Source organism: Chrysochloris asiatica, unplaced genomic scaffold (assembly GCF_000296735.1).
Source record: "Chrysochloris asiatica unplaced genomic scaffold, ChrAsi1.0 scaffold00006, whole genome shotgun sequence".
Lineage (NCBI taxonomy): Eukaryota > Metazoa > Chordata > Mammalia > Afrosoricida > Chrysochloridae > Chrysochloris > Chrysochloris asiatica.
The window spans coordinates 38,229,929-38,251,125 of NW_006408524.1; the positions used below are offsets into that span (position 1 = coordinate 38,229,929).

The following is a 21,197-nucleotide window of genomic DNA, read 5'->3' on the forward strand; positions in this document are numbered from 1 at the left end:
ATAGTGACCCTGTATAGGATTTCCAAAGACAACCTGGTTGATTTGAGCTGTTGACTTTGTGGTTAGCAGTCTAGTACTTATCCTACAGTACCACACCAGGACTGCTCTCTATTATTATATCTCACAAATAATAGGGTCTTTATACACCATTTATTAGAGTGTTCAGTAAACTTTCTTGCTGCTAACCTCATGGTCGGCATTTCAAACCCTCTCAGCACTGCGCTGGAGAAAGATGAAGCTGTGTGCTTTACCTTCACAGTCTTGGAAACCCTCTATAGCATCAGTCTGAGTTGGAATAGATTCAATGGCAGTGGTTATAAAGCTAAATAAAAAATTACAAGTCTTAACTAAGACGTATTTATACATCATGTTTTTAAAATAAAACGTGGAAAATCTAACATCTTTACAACAAATTTCTTGGTTTAATGTCATAGTTGGAAATCCATGCAATCATAACTCTTGATATGATAATAAACCTTTAATTGCTTTCAGGTCATATATTGTGATCAAACCTGCCAGAAAACACACTGGTTTACACATAAAAAAATCTGTAAGAATCTGAAGGACATTTATGAGAAACAACAGTTGGAGGCTGCAAAAGGAAAGACTCCAGAGGAGAATGGTATACATATGACAAGTTTGCTTATGCAAGTGCTCAGTGGGGAGCAGAGTGCTGGGTGATGTTAGCACAGAGCACACAGGAGCAGGTCTTCTCTGGGGACCAAGGAAGCTCAGACATGACCAACGTCAGGGTTACATTAAAATCAGTGTGTTCCTTTTTTAAGTCTTTGGGATAATGCATAGAATGTGGTCAGTCTGGATTCTGAGAAATGTACTTTGTTCCATATTCTACTTGTTGGTAGATGAGACTCCAGTGGGTGTTTGCCTATATTTTGTTAAGAAAGACTTTAAAGTCTTTAGATAAGAAAATTTAATTTCCCCTTGTGACTCCCAAAAGATTTTAAGCTTGGAAGCTTTCAAGCCTCTTAAATTTCAAAAATACAGATGAAATTACAAAATTTTAAATTACAGGCTACATTGCAGATCCAAAATGCATATTAAGTTTCTACAAGTATCAGAGCATTGAGTTACATGGTTTTTTGGTTTATTTTTTTGCCGTTCTAAATAAGGTATAAGGAGCTCTGGTAGTGTAGTGGTTACAAGTTGGGCTGCGGACCTCAAGGTCAGCAGATTGAAACTACCAGCTGTTCCACAGGCAAAAGATGAGGCTTTCTGCTCCTGTAAAGATTTACAGTCTCGGAAACCCTGTACAGGGTTGCTATGAGTTGGAACCGACTCCATGGCACACCACCACCACCACCAAATAAGGTGTATGATTCATTTTCATCAGGAGTAGGGAGCTGCATCAGCAATGATTCCCATATTGGAGAAGGAGGAAGAGCCCCCTACTTCCATTGCTGCCTCAGACAATATATACTATATTCTGGGGGGAGTGTATGTAATTTGAAAAATGACCCAAGTGATTCTGACACAAGGCATATTTCCGCCTCCATTCTCCCTTTACAGCTTGGCTAAGAAATACTATCTTAGTAGAAACAAATGATTGGTACAAAATTAAACCATAGTTCAGTCAGGCTTTCTGACTCCCGTGCCTTCTGTTTCCTGGACCAGACTTTGTACCCTGTGTGTTGAGGACAAAGATACTGCACTCATACTGAGTAGGCCATCATGAAAGAATAGTAGTTAGTAGAATGGTGGCTTCCCATTGTTAATTAGCAAAGTGTTATTATAATCACCTTTATTCTTCATAAATGTACTATAGGCTTTATTATCCCTACTGTATAAAGAAACAACCTCATATGGAGGCAAGACACCACTACAAAACATCAAGCTAATTAATGGCCTTGTTGTTTTCAAACAGATTTTGTCAGAAATCAAGGCTACGTTCAAATCCAGGCTCTTCAGCTTAGAAGCTGTGCAACTTTGAGCCAATTTTAAACCTCTGTTCTCAGTCTCCTCGTTTGTCAAATGGAAATTAAATGAGTTAATATGTATAAGGTACATAGAAGAGTGCCTGGCACATGTTAAGAACAAAATAACTGTTGTTTTGTTTTTTTGTGTGTTTTATCAGATGGCAAACTCGATTTCAATTCTAATTGTGTTACTGAAGAACAATCAAATGTTGAAACAGGAACCTCCCAAGAAGATTCCATTCAAGAGGATTCCAATACTAAAGATTCTGTGGAAGGGGAGAAAGAATCTCTCCAGAGTGTTGCTGGGTTGGAAGGTGTACAGGATGAGCCTTCAAGTCCACAAGCATCTGAGGAGTGAAAGGCAGCAAATGCCAGCCTGGTGGCTCCTCACCCTGGCAGGTACCTGGAAAACTCACATGACCATGTCCTCTGCCTCATGGCAGCTGTATGGCACTTTGGCAGGGTCCCACATTTCCTAGAATAGGCACTTCCAAGCAAACCTCTGTCTACTTTACTCTAATTGATTTCTGGATTATAATTGAACAAGGACCTCTGGTAGAGTAGTGGTTACAAATTGGGCTGCGAACCTTAGGGTCAGCAGTTTAAAAGTATGTGCTGTGTGTGTTCTGTGGGAGAAAGATGAGGCATTCTGCTCCCGTAAAGATTTACAGCCTCGGAAACCCTGTACAGGGTCGCTATGAGTCAGAACCGACTCCACAGTACATAACCAATTGAACAAATATTCCTATGGGGGTAAAAAGTTCCCCCTAAAATATAGGTTAAATCATTTCTATTTCATTTTTGAAGCCCGCTTTTCAGCAATTGTTCTCAATGGAAAATAAATGTCCTTAAAGAAGAAATAATAGGTTTCAGGGAGCCAAGGAACAAGCAGAACAGGTAAGAGAGAGCGATAATTATCAGAACAGAAAATCACTACAGAGGACAGTTAAAAAAATTGGTTACTTATGTGTGTATAAAGAGTCCTGGTGTGGTGCTGTGGGCTAATGCGCTGGACTATAAAGTCGGTTTGAAGTGTAAGGTCAGCAGTTCAGGTTCACCAGCCGCTCCTCGGAAACCCTATATAGGTTCACTATGGGTCAGAACCAACTTGACCACATTTAACACCACCAACTAAATATGTGCATAAAATACCTATAAATACAAGTGTAGGTCAAAAAGTATTGCAACTCAGGTTCCGGTTTATACATACATGGGTTTATTCTAAATAAAATGTGTTTGAGCCTGTCTCTGTAATCAATGAATAACTGCAGACAGGTTCTTTCAGTAACACACTTGTCGTAGGCTCCTTAGGATTCCTTAAAAAAAAAAGAAAGGCCAATCAAAACTGACTTCCAAACGGATCTTCTGGGCCAGTTACATTCAAGGTAGAGAGGGCAGCTCAGAAGGTTATAGTGACTATTTGGGTGACTATTAGGAGACTCTGAAGGGTAATATTGATAAATGTTCTTGAGGGACACCGAACAGTCACAGGGGCTTATTATGAATAAGTTTTTTTTTTTTTTTTAATGTATTGATGAAAAAAAGGCTAGGAAAATTGCACCAAGGAATGATTTTCCATCACAATAATGCATCCGCTCATTCTTTGAGGGTAGCAAGGGCTGCCTACAAGAATTTTGTTGGGAAACCTTTCTCCATTCACCCTTTAGCCTTCATCTTAACACTTCAGACTTTTGTTGTTGTTGTTCCTGAAGCTTAAAGAACATTTAAAAGGAATATGATTTGAGTTCCTCAAGGATAGCAAATCTGCCATTTTGCAAACCAAAGAGCTCAGAATTCTTTAGAGAAGGGTTAGAAACCTGGAAACACTGCATTCAGAAGGGTATAGACTTCAATGGATGATAAGTTAAGAAACCATTGCTTCAATTTTGATATTTTTGTTTAATAAAGGTTTCTGTGATTTTATAGCAATACCTTTTTGACTTACCCTCATGGTATTTGCAATAGCAAACTTCTACTTATTAAGATGCAATGTTATAAAAACTTTATGTTCAAGGATGTTCAGCAGATGGTAGTATTTTTATAGAAATTATCCTGAACAGTCCACACTTTGTGTAGTTCCTTCGGTGACTTTTTGTCCTTGGTCTGTGTACCTTCAGAAATGCCCAGTCCTTCAGAAGGAATTAAAGCAGAGCTAGGCGATCTCAGCATGTGCATTAACAAAAAATGGCTCATCACATTTTTGATTAAATAAAATCGCTAAGCGTACACTTATTGTCAAATTAATTCATGTGCCATACTCCCATCTGGAGGGCTGACTGTTATTTTCCTGTAAGCTTGTCATAGTCTTTTCCTGTCCAGAAATTGTAACTCGCAACTATCATTTATGAAAAGTCCTGGCATTAATTTTTAGTAAATGAAATTTTTAAAAAGAATGAGAGTATGTGATATCTGAAGAGAATGCTGCATTTCCAAGTTTCTTGTTGATTGTAAAATAAATTGCACCTATTATGATAAATGGCTCACATCTTATTTCATGAATTATTGCTGTTTATGAGTGGGGGCAAGTGTTAGAGCACCTAACAAATTGTAGGGTATTTAGCAAATTCCCTAGTCATTTTAATAATCATTTCAATATGTGTAATTGTAGATCAAATTATAGAATTCTTACTTAGCTTTACTGGTCAAATTCTTTTCTTTTGCTAGTTTTCCTCATCCTCACATTCGATTTTTCTTCCACATTTTCTTTACCCTAACACACTGTCTAATGTATCCTGTAACAACCATACCATTAGAGGAAGACTTCATGTGAGTAGAATCAATGTTAAGTGTTAATTTTGCAAGCAAATTTTATCTGAACTTGTCAAGTATGAGATGTCTTTCTTGGAAAATGTCATTCAGCAAGGTAGTGCTTCTCTCCCTCTGGAAAACGTTTATCTTTAAACAGTGATATAGTCCACCTGGGCTTCCCTCTTACATAAGCAAACATTTTTGCTAGAGTTCCTTGTTTTAAAATTCTTTTATATGTTTGTCTTATCATTCTTCTCCCTTTCTACTCTCTGATACTCTACTGGGTTCTGGCAAAGGGCATGGTCCCTGTTTTGGATACAATGGGTGGTTGTGAAAAAGTAGAAGGAAATACAAAAATGAAGAGGTGTACTAATATAGAGGTGATTTTTTTTCCTACATAGAGATGACTTGCTAATATGGTTAATAGCTACCAGTGACAGAGAAGAAGTGCCCCATAGAGTTTCCTAGACCGTAACCATTGCATTACCAGGGCTCCTAGCATAGCGTTAATAGAAATCTAGACATTAGACAAGAGGACTTGAGGTATAAGCTATGTCAATATCAAAATTCTCAGATGTGTGTTATAGAAGAGATAGTCAAGAAATAAGCTTTACAAGAAAATAGGTTAATTCTGAATATAAGCCCTCATTCATCACATATAATCTAAAATGGACAGATTCTTTCTACCTTAATACTATCAAACAAGTGGGTGTGCTGATTAATCTCTTTTTTTTAAAATAACATTTTTTTAAAATGCTAGTAACATTTTCATTGTGCTAGCAAGAAATTTCTCTTAAAGCATAGGATCTAGAAGAATATTCTTAATATTCTAATGATTTTTTTTTTTTTAATGTTTTACTGTGAGGTATGTGATAGTTTACATGGGAGAACATTAGCTTTACATTCATCTTATCGTATATAGTTTCATTGCAATGGTTACAATAACCTCCATGCATCATCAACCAACCAAAGGGTATACCCCTGCAAGCCTGCCCCCGGGTAATCAGCACACAGCCCCTCTCCCTCTCTGGGTCTACAGTCCACCAGCCACTCCATCTCTCCACATCATCATCTCTGCCTCCATCTCTGGTGTCACTGTTTCTCTGGGTAGGGTCCCGCTCTCCACTCTTCTCCCTTGATAGTTCCAGGGACTTCTGCTCCTGGACTGCAAAGTCAATCACTCCCCTCCTTTTCCAACCCTCACAGTCAATCCTGATAGCAATTATTCACTACTGTACCACAAGAGACCTATCCCCAGGTCTTGCCACACTGCTAGCCAACCAGGTCTCCACCCGGGTTCACAGGAGTCTAATGAACGTTGTATGTAGGGCTTAGCTCACAGCTTCCTTGCTGTTTTTCCCTCACTTCCCTTTATTGGTGATGAATGTGGTCACCAATCAGAGTGAATGTCTGCCCGTGTATTCCCATTGAGTTTTAGTCTTGGAAGGGGGGTTTGCCCTGAGGGTACCCGATCACTTGCCTTGATGTCTCCTGAGTGAGCAACTTGCCTGTTCTTTGGACTACCATTATTGTTTTGTATTTTTCCTGTCAGTCTTTCGTTCAAGTATCTTCTGTTCTTCTAGCTGCTCCAGGCTGGTCTGCTTGTCCTTTCAAGTGGAAATTTCCCACCTCAGAAGTCTAGTAATTCTTATACATAAAGCAGAGAGTAAATAATTAATTGGCCAGTAAGCTTACTAGGTAATTGGACAGACTTGCTTTTCAATTCAGTTATTGTTGTTATTGTTACGTGCTGTTGAATTGATTTTGACTCATAGCAACCACATGTAACAGAGTAGAATTGCCCCATAAGGATTTCTTGGCTATAATATTTATGGGATCAGATCATCAGGTCTTTCTCTCATGGAGCTGCAGAGTAGATTGAAACTACTCTGTTAGAAGCTGATCACTTAACCACTACAATACCAGGACTCCTTTTGTATGCAATAGGCAATGGTGGTGGTGGTCATATGCGGTAGAGTTGGTTCCGACTCATAGCAAACCTGTAATAGGTTTTCCAAGGCTGCAGATCTTTACAGGAACAGAAAACCTCATCTTTCCCTGATGGAGCAGCTGGCAGTTTCAAACTGTTGAGCCTGCATTAGCAGCCCGATTTATAACCCATCTTCGGACATATTGTTAGGAGGGACCAGTCACTGGAGAAGGATATCATGTTTAGTGAGGTGGAGGGTCAGAGAAAGAGAGGAAGACCCCCAATGAGATGGATTGGCCAAGTGGCAGCATCGATGGACTCAAGCATGGCAACAGTAGTGAGGTTGGCCTGGGATCTGGCAGAGTTTCATTCTGTTGTGCATTAAGGTCTCTATGAGTCAGTACCAACTCGATGGAACCTAACAACTGCTACCAGAGTTATGGTGTTAGAGGAGAATATTGAAAGTACCATCGGCTGCCAAAAGAACAAACAGATCTGTGTTGGAGGAAGTGCAGCCAGAGTGCTCCTTGGAGGCCAGGATGGCCAAACTTCATCTCTCATACTTCAGACATATTGTTAGGAGGGACCAGTGGCTGGAGATGAACATCATGTTGGTAAGGTGGAGGGTCAGAGAAAAAGAGGAAGACTTCCAGCGAGATAGACTGACAAAGTGGCAGCATCAATGAACTCAAGTGTGGCAACAATTGTTGAGGTTAGCCCAGGACCCAGGACCCGGCAGTGTTTTGTTCTGTTGTGCATAGGATCACTATGAGTTGGTACCGACTTCATGGCATCTAACAACTATGCTACCAGAGCCTCTTTCAATAGGTAATAATCATAGCTAACACTGACTGATGGCATTTAACAACAAAGGACTGTGAACCAAAAGGATGTCAGTTCAAACCCACTATCTGCTCCTACGAAACCCTATACAGTGTTGCTGTGAGTTAGAACTGACACTATAGCACTTAACAACATCAGCAACAGTAAGAATGCTGAAAGTTACTAGGCCTTTGACACTATCTTGCTTAATAGTCACAACAATCTTAGTCTTTGTTTGTATCCCCATAACACAGATGAGAAGTTTCTCTGTAGTATAGACAGTAATCAAGTACTTAACTACTATTTGAAACATTAGCATTTCAAATCCACTTAGAAGTGACTCAAAAGAAAGATTTGAGGATCTGCTTTCTAAAGGTCACAACCATGAAAACCCTTTGGGGCAGTTCTATCAAGTTGATGGCAACTAACAACACAATGGAGTCCTGGTGTAGTGCTGTAAATCCTGGTGTGGACCAAAAGGTCGGTTTGAACTACAAGGTTAGTTGTTCAAATTCATCAGCCATGCCTGGGAAACTATGCAGGTTGCTATGAGTTGAAACCAACTCCAGGGCACTTAAGAACAACAGCGCAGTGTCCCTGTATACGGTTTCCTAGAGTTGCTGGTGAGTTTGAACTGTTGCCCTTGTGGTTACCAGTTCAGTGTTTATCCTTCAGTACCACACCAGTGCTCAAATAACAACAAGATGAGGATAATGTCAACAATCTGAAAAAGGATACCTAACTTGCCAAAAGGTGCAAAACTGGCACTCAATGAAAACTGTTGTCTTAACAACTACTCAATATACTTTTAATGTTAATATAAATATTTAATATGTCCACTTTTTAAATGTATTATCTCTGCAGCTATGAATTATTTTGTTATTAAGTGTTGTCAAGTCAGTTCCAACTCATAGCAACCCTGTATAAGGTTTCTGAGGAGCGACTTGTGAGTTTGAACTGCTGACCCTGTGGTTCAAACCGATCTTGCGTCAAGTGCTTATCCTACAGCACCACGTAAAGACTCCTATATTAAATAATGGTGGTGTGGTGGTTATGTGCCGTGGAATCAGTTCCAATGCATAGCGACCCTGTATAGGGTTTCTGAGGCTGTAAATCTTTATGGTAGCAGAAAGCCTCATCTTTTTTTCCATGAACAGCTGGTGGTTTCAAACTTCTGACCTTGAGGTTAGCAGTTCAATTCATTACCACTAGGCTACCAGAACTCCTTATATTAAATAAGAGACCTCCAGAAAGTCATTGTTTTATCAGCAGCTAGAGTGGGCATTATGGGTTAATGTGCTAGATTGCAAAGTTGGTTTGAACTACAAGGTCGGTGGTTCAAGCTCACCAGCCACTCCTCGGAAACCCTAGATAGGATTGTTATGGGTTGGAACTGACTCGACAGCACTGAACAGCAACAACATGGTGCATCCTGGTGTGGCGCTGTAGGATCAGCATTGGACTGTGAACCACAAGGTTGGCAATTCATACTCACCAGCTGCTCCTTGCAAACCCCATACAGGGTTGCTGTGAGTTAGAATTGGACTTGATACTTCTAACAACATAGTGCTAATGCGTCCAGATGAATGGAAGCTGTAGGTTCTCAGTATCAATTCACTACTCCCTCTAGAGCTTTCATCGCTTACTTGTTTTGATTTTAGTCTCACTTCTACAGTGTGGCTGTGTCTCCTACGTGTATCACTGCAGCTGTCTCATTCTGTCTTTTATACAATTTTGGATCTAGCTCATGAGTCTCCTACCCAGCTTCAGAACACAGCAAATGTCTTCTGGGAAAATCAGCTATGCCTTTGAGTTACCTTAAATGACCAATTTTGTCACTCAGCACCAGGCAACTGCTAAAAGCTTTTCTCGTTTCTCATTCCTCTAGCTGCAGGCTTCTGCCTGAGCCAAGCTCAGGTCATTAGCCCACACTCAGAATTGGCAGATGCCTCCAGAGGCGAGAATAAAAACAGTAGACTGGATTTTAAAAATCATTGTATATTCATACAATAGAATAATATACAGTGCTGAGAATGACAGAATTATTGCTACTAGCAACAACAGGAATGAACCTTATAGTACCGTATGAAAGACGTTAAACACAAAAGACTTCTATGATTCCATTTACATACCTTTCAAAATTGACATAATTAATTTATGGTCCAGAAATCAGGATGATTACTTTTGAAGAGGGGGTAATGGCTGGTGACAGGAATGAGGGATTTCACCAGTGCTGGTAATATTTTATTACTTGTTCTGATGCTGATGACATAAGCAGGCAGTTTTTTTTCAATGTGTTGAGCTGAACACATACTGTAAACATTTTTACATGCATGTTTTATTTCAACAGAAACTTTACACTAAGAAATCTAAGATGTAGGAATTATTTGTTGCTATTAGTGTTTCCATTTATATTGAAATGTTTCAGGTTAACATCATAATAAATATGTGCTAAATAACAGGGATGTTTTACATTCAACTGAAAACCACTAGGATTTCTAGAAATGCTAGGATTTATCTCAGTGTAATTGTGAGCATTTGAGCAGGTTCTGTGACTCTCTCTTCAAGGTACTTTTCATCTCGTGTTGGAACTGTGTCCCAGTTCACAGAGGTAATAGCCATCAATGATCTCTTCATGGATCTTACAAAAACAGCATCTTCTGAGTTATCAAACACAGTTCTGCAAGAATAGCAGTTATGTCAGAAAAAAAATTTAGACCAAGCAAAATGAATTGTTTATTTAAGTAAATAAATGGCACACATTTATGTCATATCCTGTCATTACAACTTCTTTCTGTAGTTGTGTGTCATCAAGTCAGTTTCAAGAGTGAGCTGTGGGTTTGAAATGCTGATTCTGTCTCTACCAGAGTTCATGACTTTTCCACAGAGCCACACCAGGACTCAGTACCACTAGTAAATATTTCTTAGGCTTTATTGACAAAACATTTTTAGTCTAAGTGGTGGTGGAGGTGTGGCGTGGAGTCAATTCCAACTCATACTGACCCTGTGAAGGGTTTCCAAGGCTGTACATCTTAACAGAAGCAGAAAGCCTCATCTGTCTCCCGCGAAACAGCTGGTAGTCTCGAACTGCTGACCTTAAGGCTAGCAACCCAACTCGTAACCACTACACTAGCAGAGCACCTTATGTTTATTGTATATATTATTTTAAAAGTAGAGTATTGGAACGTTTTTGGAGATCTGCTATATAGTTTGTTGTTGTTGCTAAGTGCCATTGAGTCGGTTATAACTCATAGCGACCCCTTATAGGGATTTCAAGGAGTGGCTGGTAAGTTTGAACTGGCAACTTTATAGTTCAAACTGATCTTGCAGTTCAGTACTTATCTTACAGAGCCACACCAGGCCCCCTATATTCATGTTTTAAAACCAGTTTGTTGTTGTTGTTAAGTTATTATGCTATATTTTATAAATGTGCATAGAGGGAGTACTTTCCAACATGGAATCCAAAGGAAAGAATTCCTAGGTTCAAAAATAAAAAGGAATGATGACAATAAGTGGCCATTATTCATGAATTTGGAATCATTCATAATATTAATGAAGTACTTGCTTTGAAAATTTTAAATTCTAGTGATAGTAAAATAGTAATCTATATGATAATTGCTCTCACTGAACATCTTTAGAGGAAATAAATAAACGAGGGAAAGCCTTTCTTTAAATAACTAATAGTTCTTAATGCAATTTATTTAATGTATCAAGTCACAGTGTGGCGCTGTGGTTTAATGCACCAGACTGCAAAGCCATTTGAACTGCAAGGTCGGCAGTTCAAGCTCATCAGCTGCTCCTTGGAAACCCTATACCGCGTTGCTATGGGTCGGAACCGACTCTACGGCACTTAACAACAACAACAACATAATATTAAAGCCTAAATGTCACACAAGTACATAGGCTGAATTAATTTATTATGGAAGGATTTCAATTTTCCTCATCTACTAAAGAGCTAGTCAATTTTTAATTCATTAAAATCTATTTTAGGAAATGAGAATAATTTAGGGAGTCAGAAAAATTATGAAATAATCTGATAATAAAAGTATTACTTACTTGTCTACATTATTCCCAAATGCAAAATCTAAAAAAATAAGAGTTTCTAAATTAGTATTTTTCAAATGTTTATTCAGCAATTAAAGATAATACAATGCTATAAAAGTAGTTTTCTGGTTTTGATCAGTCACCTAGATAAATAGATCTTTCTTTCAAAACATACCTTTGATATCTAATCCAAAATGAAAATTTTTCTTATATAAGGTTGATTTTTGCTGTAAATGTTAGAGCAAATTCTGTATTAATATATGAATCTGAAAAGCCTGAGAACGGAATGCTTAATCGGTTTAGTTACTAATGGAAATCCAAATGGGATTTTTATAATAAAGATATTGAAGTCCAGATGTAGAAACAGATCTTTTTTTTTTTTTTTTTTTTCCCCAGATAACCACATGCATCTAAAAATGGCCTAATTGACAAAATGAGAAATATTTAAACCATTTGGATTCTTGGCACTAACTTCAAAGAAATGGAGTAAATCCTAGATCACAAGAATCTATCTCTTCCTTAGCTTTGGAGCTCAAAGGCTAGTCCTTAGAGCCTGGATTTCTTCTGGTATCTTCCAGAGACTGGCATTACTTTGTTTATTCCTCTCTAGAAGGCCTCGTGCCAGATTAGAGATGGAAATTACCAACACCTGTTGGGCCACCAAAGTTCACACTATGGGCTCTTGCCAATCCTCAAGCAGAGGAGAACGTTAGGCAGGGCAGAAAGCACACACACACTCTGCTTAGTTAGGAGAGGTTCAAGACATGGTTTCCTTCACAAATGGCTGATTGAAGTCTTCCTAATCTTCCCAGACTGTTTTCTTTTCTATGTTTTTAATTACAAAAAGGCACACATTTTCCTTATAATGAGTATAAACAATAAAGGAAATAAAGAAAAAAGTAAAATCTCTCTTTCACCTTCCCACTTCCTCTTATTAGAATTGACAATATAAAGAGTTTTGTGTGTATGACTCTAGCCTTCTTTGTGTGTACACACACGTGTTCTCACATGCCCATACTTACACGAATTTGTTTGCCAAATTCCAATTTTGCCATAACTCTGCATTGCATTATTCTGTAATGTGTTTTTCATGCTCAAAATATATTATGAGATAGTTCTAAAATGGAACAATTCATATTGTATGACTGTTATCATTTATTTTAACATTCCCATATTAATTATTCCTTAATTTTAAATTGCTTTAATTGTTTTTACTACTTTAAAAGAAATGCTGCAAAAAAGCCTTAAACACATCTCTGTCCATGGATGCAAGTACTTCTGTAAGAGAGATACTTCAAATTGAATTACTGTTGCCAAATTGTTTGCACATTTTATATATTGATAAATATTGCCATATGGTCTTCTGAAGTTGAGTCAGTTTATACTCCCACTAATAATACACGAGTTATGTTGTTTATCCCCCTCATCTTCATCTTGGCTTAAACTAAACAACAGCAGAATGCATTTTGGGACAATTGTGGAATTTGAATGTGGACTGTACGTTATAAAATGTATATGAATTTACTGATTTTCTTAGCTTTGATAACAGCATTGTATCAATTGTGTATACACACAAATGCCCTTATTGTTAAACTTTCAGGCTAAATTAATTATTTAGAAGTGAAGTGAATTTAGACGCTGAAACTTTAAATAGAGACAACCTGTGAGATGTAAGTAAAAGTTTTTCAGAAGGCCTTATATATATATGAAGGGAGGCAAATGTGGTAGAATACTAATAGTTGTTGAATATGTTTGGGCATATATATGTATTATTTTACTATTATTTCAACTTTTTATATATAAGACTATCTCACAACGAAAAGTCAAGGGAAGAATATTCTTCTTCATTCTTATTTTTTCCCCCTTATTTTTCCTTTTTGAATAAAAATGTATCCATTTATAGAATTCTTATTTAATCATTACTTTCCATCAGCATTTTTAAGCATTAGGTTACTTTCTGTTGGCTTCCATGATTGTAGTTGGGAAGTTTGCTATTAATCTTTATGTTTTCTTTTGTGGTGGTAATGGTGGTTGGCAAGTACCATCCAGTAAGTTCCAACTCATAGCGACACTATAGGGTTTCCAAGGAGTGGCTGGTGAGTGTTTATTGTACTGTACCACATCAGGATTCTTTTTGTAGATAATCTGAATTTTCTTTTTGTCTGCTTTAAGATTTTCTTTTTGTGTTTGGTGTGGTTTTTCTTTTTAAATGTATATTTCTTTGGATTCATTTTTTTCTGATGAATCTTAAGGATTCATGTCATCTATCAACATTTTAAAATTCCCAACTATTATCACTTCAAACATCACCTTCTCAATTTTCTTTTTCTTCAGAAATTGTTAATAAACTTATTTCTGATCTTCTCTTTCTACTATCTTCTGTTTCAACATCTAATTGTCATCTTTTTAAAAAAATTCTCTATATTGCATTTTTTGAGGAAACAATAAATAAATTGCATTTATTTCCTCAAAACTAGGTGCTCTGGTAGCATAATAGTTACTAGTCTGGCTGCTGATCTCGTTAGCAGTTAGAAACTACCAGCAGTTCCTTGGGAGAAAGATAAAGCTTTCTGCTTCCAGAAAGATTTACAGCCTCGGAAACCCTGTACAGGGTGATCACTATGAGTAGAAACCAACTCCACAGCACATAACCACCAACCACCACCACCATCTTCCAATTTAAGAGTTTTGCTTTAATTTCTAGAAAACCTATTTGACTCACTTCCAAGCATATATCATCTCTTTGCAATTAAATATATATATATATATATAATTTTTGTACTGTTTTCATCCCTCCCTCTTCCTGGAATGATGATGTCATGCTTAGTGGTAAATTAGCTACTTTGTCGCTATAAATCACACTAAAAGTGGCAGAGTAAAATGACATATATTGATGGAATTTGTACACTAAACATGGACACCTTACCTTTGTGCTCTTTGTTAGGTGTGAAAGAGAAACCCCCATTTGTTTCAGCCACTGTAGTTAGATTGCTGTTACATAAAAGGAATGTAATTCTAACTGATAAAATATCACTGAAGACTTTCAAGTTATACATGCATATCAGGAGTATGTATGTGAGTGCAACCAATATACTGACACTGCTTATTTCTGGATGGCAAAATTGCAGATGATCTTCATTCATCTTAATCTTTTTTTTTCTATATTTTCCAAAAACATTTTTTCTTAATTGGTGAAAATCCCATGATAGCAACAATAATAAGAACTTTAGCTTATTTACTGAGCCCTTTACACTGTGTTTGGTATGGAATTGGGATCCCACTGTATAATCATTATTATCACATTACCTCAATGTAGTATACTTGAATAAAGGTTAAAATCACATACTCATTTTAATTAGACTAATGAAATTATTTAATGTGAGATTATGCATTTCACTTGTTGTAAAGTACCGTAGAGTCAATTCTGACTCATAGTGACCCTGTATAGGGTTCCTGAGTCTTTAAATCTTCACGGGAGTAGAAAGCCTTAACTTTTTCCTGTGGAGCAGCTAGTGGGCTCAAACCACTGACCTTGTGGTTTGCAGTTCAGTGCTTATCTTAGTGAACTAAATATTCCTCTACTGGTCTTATTCAGGTCTCCTGTCAACGTGCCTCACTCAGCTCATTCCCTGACACCGAATCAATTCTGATTTTGAATCAAGTCTGACTCCTAACTACCTTATAGGGTAGAATAGAACTGCTCCACAGGGTTTCTAAACCTGTACAGGAGCAGATGGTCTCATCTTTCTCCTGGGCTACTGATAGGTTTGAACCACCGCCCTTATAGTTTGCAGCCCAATACCAAACCCACAGCACTAACAAGGCTCCTTTTATATACTTAGATTATTGTAATTGCAGTTATGTTGATGATGATAATATTCAGAAATTTAAAGAGCTGAAACTTTTTTTCAATATACCTGAGGGTACTCTGTGGATTGATTTTTGTTTTAAAGGTGATGTAGGAGTCCATGAGGCATCTACTTTTCCTCCAAATGCAATTGACTGGATAATATGTGATTTTTCATGGTTAAAAATGGTAATCATTGATCTTCTTTCTTTTTCTGTAACTTCTAATAAATACAAAAAGTAATGTTACTGCACAGTGATGTAGATAAATTTACAAAGAATCAAAAAAAAATATTGGGCACTTTCAGAAATTTATTTATCTGAGCTCTGTGATTCTTTCTTTGTGATCATCCTGTCAAAACTAATTTGTAAAAGAGATATCACTGTTATTTCATAACCTTATCAATGTTCATGTCACAAAGCTCAGATAAACCCTGCAGTCTAATGCATCCCATACATTTTGTAACACATCACCAAAATGATTGGAATATTGGGTAAAACACATCCCTTATTTCCTAAGGCTACGAGGAAGAAAAGGCACAGAAGGTCTTGATATCCTCATAAACATAGAGTCCTCAGTAATGAATTTCTGAGAATGTTCAAACCTGTGAGTGAGAGGTGAGTAGACAGATGGGTAATAACACTTGGGACATAAAGTAGGTTTCTAAAAATGTCAAATGTAACACTAAGGTAACTGTTTTGTGACTTGTATAAATCAGACATACTAATTTATACTCGATGATACTTAACAACAACACAATAATTTATATACAGTGTCTAAAGATGTCTTCAGAGTGAAACTATTATTGATACATATTTATAGAATTTCAGTTTTAACATATATTTTAAAATTTTCAAAGAAGATGATTTCCGGACTTAACTAGGTATTAAAAGATTTAGTCTAATTATATCATTTTAGAGATTAGATAGTAAATTACCAGGGATAAATCATTGACATCCAACAGGAATATCAAAACCAGGACAAAAAGGGAAGATCTTAGATGCCCTTTACAATAAAATGATCAAGAGACACGAATTCTTTCTTAAACTGGGGCAAATTTCAGTTGACCAACGTTTCAAAAATAAATCATTGAAAAAATGGTTTCTTTTACAAAGAACTCCTTTCAAAAATAGCCTACATTTTCAGTCCACCGAGTTATAATACTGCCTCAAAAATATTTCTTTGCAAGAAAGAGGTATCCTTACGATTTCGGTCAAGCAATTCCACTCTTGGAAGGTGGTAGATTATATACAAACGGTACAGGTTATATTGACATAAAGGATTTTGGTAGAGATCTGCAAAAACAAAAAATCTAAATTAAGACATCAGGTTTACAAGTTAGTTTCATATACCACTTGATAAGTAGCCCTGGTGATGGAAAATACGGAAATTGCAGGAGTAATATAATATGAAATGTTGTTAAGTGTCGTTGAGTTAGTTGTAACTCATAGCAACCCTGTATAGGGTTTCCAAGGAATGAATGGTGGGTTTGAACCACCAGCCTTGCTGTTCAAACCGACCTGTGGTCCAGTGCTTATGCTATAGTCCCGCAGGCAAATCTCTGATTCATAGTCCAAGTCAATGTCTGAACTAGACCCCTCCTTATACAGGGCAGCCTTTAGTTATCTTATCTACTAAATTGATTGATTCTACAATTATTTCCTGGTTCCTATTATCTATTAGGACTCCTGGAGTCCTGGCGTAGCACTGTGGGTTAATGCGCTGGATTGTGAAGTTGGATTGGTTTGCAAGGTCGACGGTTCTAGCTCACCAGTCGCTCCTCAGAAACCCTATACAGGGTGGTCGGAATTGATTCGATGGCACACAACAACAACTGGGACTCCTGGTGTGGTGCTGTAGGATGGGTACTAGATTGTGAAACACAAAGTCAGCCTACCAGCTGCTGCTTGGAAACCTTATACAGGATCGGTATGAGTCGGAACCAACTTGACAGCACAAAACAACAAGAAGTTGTCTATTAGGTTATTGTTGCTGCTAAGTGTTGTCTAGTTGGTTCTGACTCACAGCCACCCCGTATAGGGTTTTTGAGGACTGCCGACCTTGTGGATCAAACTGACCTTGCAGTTCAGTGCTTATCCTACAGCGCCAAACCAGAACTCCATCTATTAGGTACACTGTGCTAAATGCTGAGAATGTATTGATCTGAGCCTGCCACAAATGAGGAAAAGATTAACATGTCCATAAGTAGATTAGTGAAGAAAGAACTAGTCATTATTCATCGCTTTGGGAGTCTTTTAATTTTATTCTGTTATTTTTGTTGAGAATATAACACAGAAAAACATACACCAATTCAGCTGATTCTACATGTGCAATTCAGTGACTGATTACAAGTTTGAGTTTTGCACCCATTCTCATCCTCCTTCTCTAAGTTATATCCTCTCCATTCACAAACTCACGGCCCCTGGTATGCCATGGAGTCAGTTCCAACTCCTGTACAGGGTTTCCAAGGCTGTAAATCTTTATGGGAGCAGAAAGCCTCATCTTTCTCCTGTGGAACAGCTGGTAGTTTCAAACTGCTGACCCTGAGGTTATCAGCCCGATTCATAACCCCTATGCTACCAGAGCTCCTTTGATCCACTATAGATCAGTCTTAAAAGAGCAGAATGCTCAAGACACATACATGTTTTACTAGTTAAGCTAAGAATTGTTTAGCTTTAAGAAGACTTCAGGGGATATATTTGGTTTAAGTTTTAAAGGATAATAGTTACTACATTTTCTGCCTTTTGATCAGGATTCGTCTATAGAATCTTTGATCCATATGTTCAGTAATGATAGTCAGGCACCATCCATTTCTGTTAGTCTCATGGCAAAGGAGGCAAGCAAGCATCCAGGTAAAAAGCCACACATTCCATATCCTTCTATCTCAGACTCTTTCTTCTTCTGTTGCTCCAGACTAACAGATCTATTACAAAACACAGTGTGTTTTGTATAGAATGACCAGCTTATAAACTGTGAAGACCTCAGAAAAAACATTGGTCTATTTAGCTGTGATGTTTCTATGGGAGTCTTGGTGTGTTTGCTCTTTTGGTTCTATTTTTGAATCCGAAAAGTCACAAAGTTGCCCTGTGTGGAGATGGGGGCAGAAGTGCATTCTACCTATTCTATTATGAATTTCTTCCTCACTTTCCACACTAATGCACATGATTAAAAATTTGAATTGGCAATAGCAACTTCAGATCTCAGCAAGAGCAGATGTGGCCTCCCATCTTGTCTACCTTTGCCAGACTCAACACTGCTCTCAGGGAGATCTTTGTACACAGGCACTAGAATTAGTCATGGGCCGTACACTCTAATAGAGTGGCTGGAAGTGAGAGGCATGTGAGTGCAGGGGGAAAACGACAATTTCTGAGATGGCATCCTTTAGAGAATTCGCATGCTGATACATTTAAAAATTCTTCAACTAGAAATTGTGAGGTTTCTTTCAACAAAAAAAAAATTTCCCTATTCATCTTTTGTTGTTGTCGTTAAGTGCCATCGAGTCAATTCCGACCCGTAGCGACTGACTCTGTATAGGGTTTCCAAGGAGCAGCTGGTGAGCTTGAACCACCGACCTTGCAGTTCAAACGACTTTGCAGTCTGACGCATTAGCCACAACGCCACATTAATCAGAATTATTTCAGTACTGTGTGAAATAAAGTTTATTTTATTAATGGAAAATGTATTTTGGAAATTCTTTGGGGCAGTTCTATTATGTCCTATCGTTAGGCATCCTTAGCCATTTCAATACAAACTACATACAATTACTGGAAAATACTTATATTGAGAACAACCACTAGATGGCAGTAGCAGAAAGAGCTCCAGCGATTGCATAAACCTCTCTTAACCAAAATAAGACTCCTTTAATGTGCATGCTAAATTCAAGATTACTGCTATAGCATATGGTGATTTATAAAATATAATGAGGTTTGGCAAAGGTATGAAAATATTAATCATTGGAAACTCAGAAAATAACTGATTCGTACTTATAAAGAACAGTTTGCAGCATACAGAGGATTGGAGGGGTTGAGGGGTACATGCATAGAAGATTAGCTATTTAGACAAAAAATTGAAAAAGTTAATCACCTGGATGGCTTCTCTGTAGGTAGTAAAACATTCTGATATTTGTCATGTGAACACAAACTTTTCCTGTTAATAACATTATTATATGTTGCTATTCCCTATGGAAGACTCTAGAGGTTCATACAGCAGGCAATGGAAGACACCTGGTGCATGATCAAGTGAAATTCTTAAGATAGGGCAAACGCATAAAAGAAAATGTAGAGCCAGAAGCAACAAAGGAACTTAAAGGAAATATGTATGTATAGGGAGCACAAGAGAAATGATAAAAGGGGAAGTTTTCAATATTCAGTGCAAAAAAATGGGTTCAGTTTTAATCTTGGAAGAGAAGGAATTTTAAATGGTCACAAATAATTATAACTACAGGATAGGGAATAGAACGGATGTTTATTAGACCAATAACAAGCACAGACTAAAAAATATATATCCATAGGGATCATGTATTACGGTTTGAGAGAGAGTAGAAAAAAAAAAAATACCCTTCAAGGACATGAAAGCAAAAGACCATTGTTTTTAAATGAACATTGAGAAGAAGGAAATGTCACAAAGGCTGCTCCGTAGTTACTGTCTTGGAGAATCACATCTGACATCTCTTCTAACCCTGTAATACATTATAGCAACTGAGCTAAGAGTCTGCCTGTGAATATGATTGATGCTAGTGCAAAATGTAACAACCGCTTTCAATGATGTTTCCTCATGCTTCTTGTTGTTAAGTGCCATTGAGTCAATTCTGACTCACAGCGACCCTGTATATGGTTTCCAAGGAGCAGCTGGTGAATTTGAACTGCCAACCTTGTGATTCAAACCGACCTTGAGGCCCAGTGCTTATCCTATGATGCCACACCAGGACTCCTCACAAACATCCCTGATTGTGCAGGTTAAGTCCTAGATTGCTAATGTAAATGTTGGCAGTTTGAACTCCCCAGCCACTGCACAGGTGAAAGATGAGGCAGTTCCATTCTATAAAGATCGTTGTTACATGTCATCCAGTCGGTTCCAACTCACAGCAACACTATATACATCAGAATGAAATACTGCCCAGTCTTGTGTTGTCCCCACAATCATTGCTATATTTAAGACCATTTCTGTAGTCAATGTGTCAATTCATCTTGCTGAGGGTCTTCCTCTTTTCTCTCACCCTCACTTTTACCAGGGATTGCTCTCTCCTGATAACATGTCCAAAGTTCTTGAGATGATATCTTATATCCTCTTCTAAGGAGAATTCTGGCTGTACTTCTTCAAAGATAGATTTGTCTGTTCTTCTGGAAGTCCACAACATATTTTTCATCATTACTGTAATTCAGATGCATCAATTCTCCTTCGATCTCCCTTATTAGTTGTCCAGTTTTAGCATGCATATACAGTGACTTAAAGTACCATGAGTCAGATACACTTTAGGCCTCAAGATGACATTGTTTAATACTTTAATGAAGTCTTTAGCAGATTTCCCAGTACAATGTCGTTTGATTTCTTGGCTGCTAGGTGAATGGACTCTGATTGTGGATCCAAGTAAAATGAAATCCTTGACAACTTCAGTATTTTCTTCATTTAACTTGATGGTTATTGTTAGTATTGTTGTAAGGATTTTTGTTTTCTTTATGTTGAGGTGGAATCCACACTGAAGGTTGTAGTTTTTGATCTTCATTAATAAGCACTTCATGTCATCACTTCCAGCAAGCAAAATTGTCATCTGCATATCACAGGTGGTTAGTGAGTCTTCCTCCAATCCTGATGCGTAGTCCAGCTTCTCAGATTATTGCTCTCTCTCCCTCTCTCTCTCTCTCTAAAATATATA

General features: G+C 37.6%; 2 protein-coding genes across 2 annotated transcripts in view; one reads left to right on the forward strand and one right to left on the reverse strand.

The window, feature by feature from the left end:
• The window catches only part of ANKMY2 (ankyrin repeat and MYND domain containing 2), a 49,867-nt gene extending 47,575 nt beyond the window's left edge, over positions 1 to 2,292 (forward strand). Inside the window, exons 9-10 of the mRNA XM_006832244.1 lie at positions 493 to 622; positions 2,093 to 2,292. Coding sequence (XP_006832307.1) covers positions 493 to 622; positions 2,093 to 2,292 — 330 coding nt within the window. The remainder of the gene's footprint in view (positions 1 to 492; positions 623 to 2,092) is intronic.
• Positions 2,293 to 9,948: 7,656 nt separating this feature from the next.
• Positions 9,949 to 21,197, reverse strand: part of LRRC72 (leucine rich repeat containing 72) — a 72,452-nt gene continuing 61,203 nt past the window's right edge. The window contains exons 6-9 of the mRNA XM_006832290.1: positions 16,531 to 16,620; positions 15,396 to 15,548; positions 11,491 to 11,518; positions 9,949 to 10,114 (exon numbers count right to left, since the gene is read on the reverse strand). Of these exons, the coding sequence (XP_006832353.1) occupies positions 9,949 to 10,114; positions 11,491 to 11,518; positions 15,396 to 15,548; positions 16,531 to 16,620 (437 nt within the window). The remainder of the gene's footprint in view (positions 10,115 to 11,490; positions 11,519 to 15,395; positions 15,549 to 16,530; positions 16,621 to 21,197) is intronic.